General features: G+C 38.7%; 1 protein-coding gene across 2 annotated transcripts in view; it reads right to left on the bottom strand.

The window, feature by feature from the left end:
• SARNP (SAP domain containing ribonucleoprotein) overlaps window positions 1-14311 on the bottom strand; it is a 78208-nt gene that overhangs the window by 56969 nt on the left and 6928 nt on the right. For both annotated transcript variants that reach the window (XM_061615448.1, XM_061615449.1), the window contains exons 3-4: window positions 4606-4652; window positions 2358-2425 (exon numbers count right to left, since the gene is read on the bottom strand). In XM_061615448.1, coding sequence (XP_061471432.1) covers window positions 2358-2425; window positions 4606-4652 — 115 coding nt within the window. The remainder of the gene's footprint in view (window positions 1-2357; window positions 2426-4605; window positions 4653-14311) is intronic.

Genomic DNA, 14311 nt, shown 5'->3' with positions numbered 1-14311 from the left:
CTTTTGTTCAAGATTCCTGGACAGTTTTCTCATTTTATGCCCTGAAAGCTAGTAATTGTTTAATGACTTTTTCACAGGAAGCAATTCAAAACAGGAATCAGGGACTTGTTACCTCTGCAGCACTGTTTGCAGCCTTCTGTTAGTGATGCAGAGGAAGGGCACCTCCTGCTGCCTAGGAGCAGGCACTGCACTAAAATTCACATAATCTTGGCCTCCACGCGATACAGCCATACTGCATAGGATTTGCTCAAATTTAATGGTTTCTTGAGAAGCCATTAATTATCTAAGATGAGGAATTGTATAAGGATATGCTGCAATTACTGTCATTCAGGTCAAAGATCCCAATCAGTCTTGGGCAAATGGCAATGGGATTCATGGTCAGGAACTCAAGACTGTAATCTTTATTCAACAAGAGTTTTCACTTATATCTGCACATAAAACAAGGGTAATGATTCACATAACAATCCACATAATTGCATTGTGTTGCACCATGAATACAACCATAACTTGAACTAAGAATTGCTCTGCCTAGAGGTGTACTCACCTTTTCACACTGGGATAAGTACCTAAGCTACTAAATTCTTGTGTGGACGGAGGCACACCTGTGCATGTTTAAATAGTGACTTGCAAACTTAAAAGGAACTATAAAATAATTTACAGAATTTCTGTGCAAGAATTCAGTTTCTTACTAACACCCATCTGTTCACATAAAGAAGATGAGCTGGGCTTTGACCATTCTAGTAGAGCCCACTGAAATTTTACGCTATCTATGTAAGCAACAATGGATAAAAGCGGGAAAGAGGTCTACGTACCTATTACTTGCTACTAAGAAAGGCACCAACATATACATAAAATAGAATAAGGCACTCCAGAACCTAAATTATAGTACTAGCACCTTATTCCCCACAACAAATCAGTTGGCTTCTCGTCAACTCTATTTTGCCATATGATAAATGGGATAAAAATTTACCTAATTTCTACAGCTGGAAGCATTACCCAGAAAAAGTCCTAAAGATAGACTGGACTATTGGAGTTTTTTATTTTAATTACAGTCTAATAATTGAGAATAAAATATCAACACTTCTGTTGCAAACATTTTTGGTTGTTTAGTAAGTTGTTTTACTGTGTTTTATTGTCTTTTCGCTGTTAGCTGTCCTCAGAGCCCTTTGGATTAAAAAGCAAAGTAAAAATATTCCAAAGAAATAACAAACAATAAAACAAATAGCAATAAAACTGGGGGATTTGAAAATCTGTGCCCTCGAGTAATTCAGGCTATTGCACACAATTCCTCCATCAAGGAATCCTTGTGCATCTGCTGGAGTCTGATAAGGAAACTGAAAGCAGCTAGGAGAGCAAGGATATGGAAACTGCTCACAAAACACACAGGCCTGCTATATTTTATCTATAGCAAAACCATGCTTCTCAAAATGTGAAGCAATCCCTTAGGAGATGCAGGGTAATTACTAAGGGAGGTGCTTGTTCACCCTCCTTGACCTTTTTTCCCTGCACAGTTTGTGTGCACAAATGCTTCATCGGGTCAGGAGTAGGGTGGATACCCCTTCAAATGTTTAGTTGACGAATGACGGTAGGGACAAATGGACAATTTGCTTCTCTCTTTTAGCCTTTAAAGCATGTCGTTGACACAGGTGGCCCTATTCTTTTTTACAGCTTGCCTGTTCCTTGATGTGGAATGAGAATGAGCATTGCAAGCTAAACTGTGTATTTTTGCTTTATCTTTACCAACACTGGGATGGCTCTAACAATTCGTCTTACACCTATGAAAGCTAACTAGATGTGAGATTCTCTGTTAAGAGAAAGAAAGGCAACATACTGGCAAGAGAATAAGGAGGTAATGACATTCTTAGAAAAAAGATATAATAAAACTAACAGCATAATTTACCCAGTTCACATAATTTAGCTTTCTCTGCTCTAACATTTCAATTATCTTGGTGAAGAATTTTTATTTTTTTAATTAAGCTCCAAATATATGCAGCCTTACAGATTTTGAAGCTGGATTGTCTCAGATAAAGATACATTAGACCCAAGCATGATAAATTCCTAATCTATGAAGAGATATGAAAGTTTGGATGTCCCATAAAAGAATATGGGGTGTTGACAATTTCAAAATGAGCTACATTAAATTTTAATTTATTCTCTAGGTTCATTGTATTTAGCCTTCTGGCTTCAAAAAGCCAAGTATTTTGAATGTAATCCCTAACAACGGTTTGTCAGCCATTCATGTATAGATTTACAGATTCATATACTGACAGTTTCAATGGACAGGTGGTATATGAATATTTAACAAACACATTATTGTTTGACCAATATGCTCTAGCCTATGAAAGACAGATATTTACACTTCAGTAGGCTTCTCAGTAGCCACTTCCTCTTTGATAGGAATATCTAAGGGCTTCTGTTCTTCCTCCTGCAACAAAAGCAATCAAAAGGACAGAGGTAAACATGCAGAAAATACAAGCTTCCCACATTTTTTTAATGAAGATTACAGGTATCACTAATACTATGAAGTCTTATTGGAAGGAAGATTCACTGAGTTCAATGGGATGTTAGCATGAATAGAATCTCAACTTTACAGAGATGCAATGCCACAAGTCTCAGTTCATGGATAAATTTACATATTTATAATAAGAAAAAACAGGCCAAAGACTACACTAGATGTACTATTTTATAGATATCAATATAAATTGGTACTTTTTTCTTTAGCCTTGCACTTCATAAATATGTTGCTAGCCAACAATATGGATTCTAACAGATGAAGGAGAAAATTATTCTTAATGCAGAACCTTTATCCCATTCTTTTCAAATTTATAGAGCAGACCCCAAAACAGGCAAGGTGATGTTAATACTGGTGCTAACATCTCTTAGCACAACAAAATGCCAGTTCCAAAATTATTTAAACTCTTCACGTAATAGAAGGCAGTTATAAACTGATGTCGTGTTCTATGCAATTAGAAAATGTTTATTCTCTTTCACTAATGCAAGTGATTTAACTGTAACTGTAATTTTTCTCTCTTTTTCAAACCAACATGGCAACCTCCCAAATAACATGAATTGGTGCAGCAGATATTACTGTAGGACAGACGTTGGCTCGCACTTTGTTGTCTCAGGATTTCATCAGAAAAAAACTGCATTTAAAAGCCTCAGCCTAAATATAAAACCTAGTTTTGTTTCTCGTTGGACTGTGATTCCAAACATGCACTCAGCAGTCATCAACAAGCTTTGTTCTAAATAAATGCTGCTTCCAAGAGCCCCAGATAATTGTATAAGTTGGAACTCAGCAGGGCAGGCTGTCCTTCTTGATGGAAGAGCCACAGTTAGGCCTTTAGGTAGCTAAATCTTGAAGTGGGCATAAGAATGTTTGAGTGAAATCAAATTATGTTACTGAAATCATAGTTATTTACCCCTTAAATTTACTTACTAGACTGATATAAACCATCAAGGTTTCTGAGCACAAATGTGTTCCAAAGTTACAAGAATGAAAAATGTCCAGTTACCTAGATGTGCTATACTTTGTCAGTGTGAACAGTAGTCATGTTTATGCATACTCCTGATTATCTGAATACTTCAATTTTTTGTGAAGCAACTGGGATATGAAAGATTGCATAGCAGTTTATGCTTTTTATTTTTAGTAATTCACCAATAATTAATCAATCACTCCATATTCTAAAAACAAAATACCCAATTCTAATCTAGAACTGGAATCAGAAATATGATTACCCAAGCTTTCCATGAACTTATAAATGTTAAAATCCGTTTTCTTTCAAACTATTGCTAGGCTGCATTTAATTTTTTGCAATATTAATTAAATACAAGCTTTCTAAGTATGAAAGTAACGCTGAATAATTTCAGTGTGTAGTCCTCCAATAGTACTGGGACACAGTGGCAATAAATAGGACTTTCAATTCCTTGATTATTTTTATAATATCAATTAACCTTAAACTTTCCATAAACTACAAACTCAGGTTTAGAAGTTCCCATTTTGATACAACTTGCTAAAACCAAATCTTTAACCCTCCAACAGGTAATTACACCAGATGTCCGAAGAGCAATAAATTCAAAATCAGGAATCATTTACATTTGCAATTTAGGAAACTGCAAAAGAGAGTATATGCTACCTGGAATCATTGGGTTGGAAGCAATGTGCCTTGCAGGACATACAAGTAACCAAAAGTACATGTTTTATTAAAGATTAATGATTGATTACCTGACACACCCAAAAATATCCAATAAAACACATTTGCACATCTCAAATAACACAAATAAATACACTCCATGGTTTCCTAATTGTGAGTATCATTTAACATCAGTGCTCTATTTATTCCTTAACTATATAATATAGTTAAATATATAATAAACAATCACATACTAAAGGAATTTACCAGAAAACATTTCTAGTAAATTAGTTCATATCAGTTCACCAGTAGTTCAACACACTGGTGACAGTAATGTGACCCATGGATTCTTATAACTATGCATCCTGTTATCAAAAACAAAGAGATAGAGAGTAACAAAGACTAGGATGGGGCACTATATAGGTTAAATGAACTACAAAATTAAATGACTGTTTTACATTGATCTATGATTTACCTCTGTTTCTTCTCCTAAGACATCCTCTTCATTTGCCTCCTCCTCAGCTAAAAGAAATCAAGGAAAAATGGGGAAAAATACTATTTGAAGTGTATTTGATATGCTGGATGTACCAAGATCCTAGCAGTCTTCATTAAGACAAAATCTTCTACTGTGTTTCATATTATAAAAACAGAATAATCAAAACCACCTAAAAGTTAAGACAATGCAGCAAACTGTATTTATGCACACATTATTATCTATATGTATGCACATATTATTATTAACACAATTAAAAGTGCAACATACCAAAGGCACCTTGTTAATGTTAAACTCACAGCTCAGTTCACATCTCTGCAAATGAGTCTCCTCCCTCTACCATGTGCTCCAATTTCCTCCCTGACACTGCTAACTTCAAACCATAGTTTGCTATAACACCCCAACTGCCAAGTTTCCATTTCTGGACTGGAAGGCAAGCACACAATTTGCCAATTTAGATGTAATGTGCCTTCCACGAAATAAGGAGGGAATCAAGAGTGCATGAGCCTAAGAAATGGCAAATGATAGTTTGGTGTGATATATGAACTAAGCCATATAATCTTACAAAAACACCCATAAACTGCTATTTTGTAGGATTATAAAATCAGTCCACAAAAGCAGAAATGCATATGGTTATGATGCTTTAAAATGTGAATATAAATGTTAGTGTAATACAATTTACTATGTTATTCTAGGACTTCAGGTTCTTTTGGCTATACAGTTTTGTGGATTACCTAGTGTTTCTTTAGTTTTTCTTATGTTCTCTTTTTGTAATACTAAAAAGTACCCAAAGATAATTATCATTTTAAGGACTCAGTCCTACTTTACGCAATTTGTAAGAAGGATAGGATTTTGCCTAACTCCTAAGTGCCAGTGCAACAGACCCAGAAACAGTGCTGTGCTAGTTTATTTATTTATTAGATTTACATCCTGCCCTTCCTCCCAGTAGGAGCCCAGGATGGCAAACAAAAGCACTAAAAACACTCTAAAACATCATAAAAACATATTAAAACATATTTAAAAAGCAATTCCAACACAGACACAGACTGGGATATGGTCTCTACTTAAAAGGCTTGTTGAAAGAGGAAGGTCTTCAGTAGGCCCCCAAAAGATAACAGAGATGGTGCCTGTCTAATATTTAAGGACAAGGAATTTCAAAGGGTAGGTGCCACTATACTAAAGGTTCGCTTTCTATGTTGTGCGTAATGGACCTCCTGATAAGATGGTATCTACAGGAGGTCCCCAGCTGCAGACTGTAGTGATCAACTGGGGTAAGATGGTCTTTCAGGTATCCTGGTCCCAAGCTGTATAGGGCTTTGTACACCAAAACCAGAACCTTGAACTTAGCCCAGCAGTTTAGGCAGCACTGTAACATGTAACAAGCAAGAGGCACAGCACTGGCTTGGATGGAATCATATAGCATATCAGAGGGCCAGTCCTGCCCCAGCGCTAATTCAGTATTACTTCACAAAATCATGGCTATGATAACAAAACAAAATCCACTCACCTAACGGAAGTTCCTTTCCTCCTGCCCCAAAACGCATGTTGAACATGAGATATGATCACATGCCCAACTAATATCCGATTTTGGCTCAACAACTTGGGAAAGGGGATGTTAGTCATAAGCTACAGCAACTCATGACACAACACACATGGCAATGAGCCACACATTCTGGCCCTACACTTATTTATTTGGACAATTTATATACTGCTTGTGTTTCAACAAAACTCTAAGCTGTTTAAAATGCAAGTTAAAACATCTTAAATAAAGAGCAAATAGAAAAAATATCCGTGAATGTCTACATTCTATAAAACATAATTAACTAAATAGAACATCCCCTTTGGTATCAAAATAAACATTACACTTTAAAAATCAGCTACAAAAAATACAAGGAAAATTCATAATAAACATAATGAACAACTAAACAAAGGACAGTATTCTACTAAGCAGTCCTGTCAATACAAGGATTACCACTAGTGCAATGGGACTTCCCCGCCCTTCACCCTCACGCACTCCACACCCTCCCCAAATCTATTCCAGAGGGTTGGAAGATCTCCTAGAACAGATTTAAGGGCACATGGGAGAGGAGAGGGGGGAAGTCCTGTTGTGCTAGCAGTAATCCTTGTGCTGACAGGACCCTGACTTAGCAGTAAGTTGGATACAACCCAAAATATCCTCTGAACATCAGAAAGTAAAATATTACAAATAAAAATGAACTAAAAGTATAAATTCAACCTTCTAAAATAATATGATAGACAGGCAAAAGAAAATCAATCATCATACCATACATACATCAGTCAATCATACCATTAAGCAAACCAACACAATTAAATTCCCAGTCCTCTATATAGCAATGAACACATCTTAATCTAACTGCAGCCTGAAACACATACCATTCCGTTCACTCAGGTACACCCTTATATGATCAATACAACACACTCATGTCAATCAAACACATTAATACTTCAAACCTATATACTCATTTACTATTCTAGCAACTCTCAAATCACACTCTCCACACTCTGTAAGCACTCACATAATGAAATTTCACACTCATAATACCACGTACATACAAAAAGAGGAAGAAAAAAGTAGTAATGGTCAAACATGGTGGATAGGCATTGAGCATCAAGGGTAGTACTGGCACAAACAACATCCTGCTCAAACCAAAGAGTCCCACATATGACACAAGTCAGTACCAGTGTAGTGGTGCCTTTGTAGACATTCCGCATCAAGCTTTTGGATGCAAACACCCACCAAAGACGAAAATCCACAATTGTGATGGGGTGCAAGGACACAGCAAGGTAGGGGGCTATGTATGTCTAATAATGCTTTCCCACCCAGCACATCAGCAGATAGTAGCAGTGATATGTTCAAATAAGATCCATGATGAGCATGAGTGTTCAACCAGGAGCCCAGGTTAGCACTGGATTTCAACTCACAAGTCCTCCTTATGAACTAGAGGCAGAAAACCCTACTGTTGATAGAGTTGCTACAAGCTACTGAAACTGAATCTGTCCAAATTTTGACAAACATTTGTCAAGAAATATGGAAAACTAAACAATGGCCCACAGACTGGAAGCATTCAATACATAACCCAATTCCAAAGAAAGGGGATCCCAGGGAATGCAGTAATTATCGAACTATTGCCTTAATATCCCATGCAAGTAAAGTAATACTCAAGATTCTACAACAAAGGCTCTTACCATATATGGAGAGAGAAATGCCAGACGTCCACGCTGGATTTAGAAAGGGAAGAGGCACTAGAGATCATATTGCAAACATACATTGGATAATGGAACGGAGCAAGGAATTTCAGAAGAAAATCACCCTGTGCTTTATAGACTACAGCAAAGCCTTTGACTGTGTAGATCATGAAAAACCATGGAATTCTTTAAAAGAAATGGGGGTGCCACAGCATCTGATTGTCCTGATGCGCAACCTGTACTCTGGACAAGAGGCTACTGTAAGGACAGAATATGGAGAAACTGATTGGTTCCCCATTGGAAAGGGTGTGAGACAGGGGTGTATTTTATCACCCTATTTGTTTAATCTGTACGCAGAACATATGATACGGAAAGCGGGATTGGACCAAGATGAAGGAGGTGTGAAAACTGGAGGCAGAAACATCAATAATTTAAGATATGCAGACGATACCATACTACTAGCAGAAACCAGTAATGATTTGAAACGAATGCTGATGAAAGTTAAAGAGGAAAGCACAAAAGCAGGACTACAGCTGAATGTCAAAAAGACTAAAGTAATGACAACAGAAGATTTATGTAACTTTAAAGTTGACCATGAGGACATTGAACTTGTCAAGGATTATCAATACCTCGGCACAGACATTAACCAAAATGGAGACAATAGTCAAGAAATCAGAAGAAGGCTAGGACTGGGAAGGGCAGCTGTGAGAGAACTAGAAAAGGTCCTCAAATGCATAGATGTATCACTGAACACCAAAGTCAGGATCATTCAGACCATGGTATTCCTGATCTCTATGTATGGAGGTGAAAGTTGGACAGTGAAAAAAGCGGGTAAGAGAAAAATCAACTCATTTGAAATGTGCTGTTGGAGGAGAGCTTTGCGCATACCATGGACTGCGAAAAAGACAAATAATTGGATGTTAGAACAAATTAAACCAGAACTGTCACTAGAAGCTGAAATGATGAAACTGAGGTTATCATACTTTGGACACATAATGAGAAGACATGATTCACTAGAAAAGACAATAATGCTGGGGAAAACAACAGGGAGTAGAAAAAGAGGAAGGCCAAACAAGAGATGGATAGATTCCATAAAGGAAGCCACAGACCTGAACTTACAAGATCTGAGGAGGTCGCTGATTCATAGGGTCGCCATAAGTCGTAATTGACTTGAAGGCACATAACAACAACAACTACTACTGATCTTGAAGTCCTGGACAGCAAGATGTCTCTCTCTAGCTATAAACATCCAGGAAAAAGGGGTGGGGAATGAAAGGCAGGCAAAACCTTAGTAGGTCCATCTTAAGCCCCACAAGGTGCAGTTTCCAAACAAGCAAGCTGAATTCCTTAGAACCCTCCTAGTATGGTTCAAAGTAGAAAAGTTTCTTCAAGGGAGAACACATGGCTTTGTGTCCTCTTAGGTTTCTGACCAACCTGAAGAAAACAGAAAAGAGGCAAGGCAACAAGGTTGAAGAAGCAAAGAAGGGAACAAGCTGAGGTTGGAGTATCCCAGATATCTGGCAGCAACCTGGATTCCTGGGTGTCTGGACAGATTGAATAATCTGGTTCCTAGGGGAGTGTGAAGGAATTGGACTGTTCTTTATTATATAAAAATATAAATCTTGTATGTCAGTTTGTTTGGGGATTATGGGGTTAATTTATCAAACCTGCCCTGCCCATGGCTCAAATTGGAAGTTGGTAGATTGGTAGATTCATTGAAAGATCCTCCATGTTGCAGAGTGGTAAGCAGCGGTAACACAGCCGAAAGCTCTGCTCACCGCCGGAGTTCGATTCCAACGGAAGGAGGAAGTCGAATCTCCGGTAAAAGGGGTTGAGGTCCACTCAGCCATCCATCCGTGGTCGGTAAAATGAGTACCCGGCATATGCTGGGGGGTAAAGAAAGGCCGGGGAAGGAACTGGCAATCCTACCCCATATATATGGTCTGCCTAGTAAAACGTCGCAAGATGTCACCCTAAGTCGGAAAAGACTTGCACTACAAGTGCGGGGACACCTTTACCTTTAGATTCACTGAAGATGGGGTGAACAGCATGAAGGCTGTCTGTAGCTGGGAATTAGGATCCTCAACTTCCTTGAATTTGTTGATTGCAAGTTACACAGCCAGAGGGTATATTAGTAAACCAAAGGGAAGGAAGAGCAAATCAAGGCATCATCTCAGGAGACAAAAGAACGTATGCCAGTCAGGACAATGATTAGATAGGGATAGCTGGATTGGATTTAACTAAGTTTATTTGGCTATACTTTTGGTTAGTTGAGAGGACTGCTTTTCTGTGCACGTAACTTTTCTTATGTTTAAGCCTTTTTCCTAAGAATTACCTTTTTATCTTTTTAGTAAACTGTTTCATAAAACTTGTGACCTCTGTTAATTTACCACCCCATGCCAAACGCTAAGTTCAATGCTACCTTGAGATGTTCTTGAGGAGACACAAATAGGATTTCAGGCAGACTGATGAAAAGCAGCCTTGTAGGGAAAAAAACTCTTTCACTTGGTGGCAGGAAGAGTTGCATGGGGAGGATGACCAAGCAGATGGCTACATTCTGACTTGGATGGGACTCCCATCCCTTACAGAAGGGAAGCTGTGTGTTGTGACAAGGAGAAACACTTAAAGACTTGGGTTGCTGAAAGGATGGGATACCCAATTCAAAAGTGAATTAAGATCAGCCTGATGACAGAGGAGGAGGGATTTTCAATCCGAAGTAGACATGTTAAAGGCATGAAGATGTAAGTTTTCTAACACAGAGTAGTAAGTGCAGATTTGGGGAGCAAAACAACAGGAGGCTGATGTAGTTCCATATGCAAATAGAGGTGGGGAATCCCTATTATTACAGATAGAAGCAAATGTTGATTAATGTTCCAGTGGAATTTGTACTCGTTGAGGGGAAATGGCTTTGTTTTCATCAGGGCCAACTAATGTTCAAATCTACGCATGTACTTATGCTGGAATTGGGTAAATAGATCTGGTGCAGAGTTGAAATGGAAATGGACTGCCTTCAAGTTGATCCCGACTTATGACGACTCTACGAATAGGGTTTTCATGGTAAGTGGTATTAAGAGGTGGTTTACAATTGTCTTCCTCTGAGGCTGAGAGGCAGTGACTGGCCCAAGGTCACCCAGTGAGCTTCCTGGCTGTGTGGGGATCCGAACCCTGGTCTCCCAAGTCGTAGTCCAACACTCTAACCACTACGCCACACTGGCTCTCTTGATGTAGAGTTATGCATTAGCAAATATCTGGAGCTCTTACCCCAACCAGACACCAAGGGCAAGACTGTCTCCAATAAATGAAAATTGGTAGTATAGGCCAGGTATGCTTATTGTATCATGGTTTCAAGAACTAATGCTCTTTGCACAGTCACCTGTAGAGTGAAGATAAAGCAACAAGATTGGGCACCAGGATAACACCACATCTCTCGCACACTACGCCATTCTGTAGCTATCAATCATGCTGCAACACTAAGAAAGTCCACTTACAAGTGATTCTCACTGAAGGAACATATTGTACATTAATCTGTGATTTAGGTTGCAAGGCAAGAGGGAAAAAGTGGTAGTGGCTGTACTCATCTGTACCCAGTTCTCTGCCTCCCTTCTAGTTTGGGAGTCTCCCACCTCCTGCACGAGGAGAGGCAGACTGACGCTCCATGGAAACTGCTTACGTGGGATACATCTAACATTGCACAGCAATAGGGAAAACATGCTGCTGTGAAGGGAGGCATCAGAAAATGAATGGCAAACACAACAGAAACTGGTTATCTTCGTGCTCTGGATGGTGTTGCACTCCCCTTGAAAGAGCAGGTATACAGCTTAGAGTACTCCTTGATCTAGCATTGTCACTTGTGGCTCAGATGATCACAGTGGCTCAGAGTATATTTTACCAGCTTTGGCTGGTTTGCCACCTGCAACCATTCCTGGACAGGGTTAGCCTAGCCATGATGATCCTTGCTCTGGTAACTTTCCAGCTAGATTACTGTAATGTGTTATATGTGGGGCTGACCTTAAAGACAACCTGGAAGCTTTGGTTAGCGTAGAACTTGGGCTTCTAGAATTTTGATCCGTACAAGAGAGTTGTTAACATCATATCTTTCTGAAAGATCTACACTGGCTGGCTCTTCATATCTAAGCTTAATTGAGGGTGCTTGTGCTTAACTTTAGAGCCCTAGATGGCTTCGGACCTAAATACCTGAAGGAGCATTTCCTCCCATACCAGCCTGCCTGTGACTTAAGACCATCTGGAGAGGCCCTGCTCCAAATACCTACTTTAGTAGAGCTTCATTGTGCTTCCACAAAGTATAGGGCCTTATATAGGGATGTCTCAACTTTTGAATGGTCTCGTTAAGCAGCCACATCTGGCACAATATTATAAACTTTTTGGCATCAGGTGAAGACAAAACATTGCTCGGGGATTTTAAATTTCAGATGGTTTTTGAAATTGTGCTGTTTTAATTTTTGTATTTTGTCTTCTTGTATTTTGCTATGTTCATTTGTTAGTTTACATGTTGTGCAAATTAGTTTTAGTCATACTTTTGTATACCACGCTGGAATATTTTGATGAAAGGTCATTAAGAAATATTTTAAATTCATAAATAAATATGACGAGAGGCATAAAGACATGGGTGGCAGGAATGGAGGTGGGTGGAACAAAATAAAGATGGGTGGTGGGAACAACGATCCATCACAACCTTATTGAGTGAAGAATAAATCAATTATACCTGCTGTTGGCTACTCTGATAGGATATAGCCCCTACTACCACAGCCATGTGTTCTGTTACAAGAAAAAGTAGATATTGAACCTAGGACCTTGGTCTAGTGCAACACATTGTACCACTGAGCTATAGACCCTGTCAGTGATTCTACCTGTGCTATGCAATAGGACCAGAGGCATCATGGGCCTGAGAGACTGGAGAAAAGGGAGGTAGGCAGGACACAGGGCATGTTATGAACTGATAGATTTCTATTTCTACACCATGCATGGTTCTCTACTCCTCTGTCATGTCTCCTCTTACTTATAATTTTTCTAAAGGAAAAAGCCCTGAACATTATAACTTTTCCACACAGGGGAGTTATACCTGCACCCTTTTTGTTGTCTTCTGCTTCTCTTCGAGCCACAATATCCTTTTTGAGATGTTGGGAGCAGAACTGTATACAGTACTCCAAGTGTGGTCACACAACTGATTTGTATAAAGACATTTCTATTTTTGATCCCTGTTCTAATTTGCCTTTTTCACAGCTGCTGCACACTGGGTTGATGTTTACATTGGGCTATTCACTATGACCACAAGATCCCCTTCCTAGTCAGTCAGTCATTGCCAGCTCAGAACCCATGAGTTAGGATTTTTTGCCCCAATGTGTACCATTTTACTCTTACAGTGCACTGCATTTGCCATTTATTACCCATTGGTGTAATAAATGGAACAATCTTTTTGAATAATCACCTTTTGTTTTTACCATCTTGAATAATATGGTGCAACAAATGAGCAGCAAACCAGGCTTCCTCATGGCTTACCCCTAACTCAACGTCATTTATGAGCAAATTAAAATGCACCAGTCCTAGTACAGATCCTTGGGATAACCTACTTCTTATATTCCTCCGTTGTAAGAATTGTCTTTATTTCTATGCTCTGCTTCCTGTTCTTTAATCAGTTACTGATCCATAAGTGGACCTGTCCTCTTGTCCTATGATGGCTAAGCTTACTAAGGCTGCAATCCTAGCTCCACTTAAGTGGGAATAAGCCCCAGGAATTCAATAGTAGTAGACAAGTTTAGGACTGTGATGCAAGAAGCCTTTGGTGAGGGATCTTGTTAAAGCTTTTTGAAAGTCCAGGTATACAGTATCTATGAGATCAACCCTATCCACGTTTATTAACACAAATATTTCTTAAAGGATAGTAAGACAGGACTTACCTACGCAGAAGCAATAGTGATTCAGCAAGACCTTTTCTCCTATACACTTAGCAATTTTATCTTTTATAACGGTTCCCACCAATGTATCAGAACAGACATTTGCATTTATACTGAAATTTATTGAATCCTGCCAGATTCCTTTTTAAAAAACTTATTACTTTGGATACTTTCCAGTACTCTGGTATAAAGGGTGATCTTAGGGACATTTTATATATTTTTGTTAGAAGAACAGTAATTTCACATTTGAGTTCTTTGAGGACTCTTAGGTGGATACCATCCAGACCCAATGATTTGTTAATTTTTAATTTGTCTCAAAGGCCTAGGACTTCACCAAGTCACCACTATTTGCCTCAGTTCCTCGTACTCTCTCCCTGAAAAAGTCAGATCAGGCATGCTTATCCGTCCTACATCTTCTACAGCAGACATCTGAAAATAATTCACCCGCTTTTCTGCAACCTCTTAATTGTTCTTTAATACACATTTTACTCCCTTGTCGTCTAATGATCTAATTGCCTTCCTAGCTAGTTTCCTGTTTTTTATTTATTTAAAGTTCTTAATGATTGGTC

This window comes from Rhineura floridana, chromosome 3, assembly GCF_030035675.1.
Source record: "Rhineura floridana isolate rRhiFlo1 chromosome 3, rRhiFlo1.hap2, whole genome shotgun sequence".
NCBI lineage: Eukaryota > Metazoa > Chordata > Lepidosauria > Squamata > Rhineuridae > Rhineura > Rhineura floridana.
The sequence above is the reverse complement of the archived record's forward strand: the minus strand, read 5'-3'. Positions and strand labels throughout refer to the sequence as shown.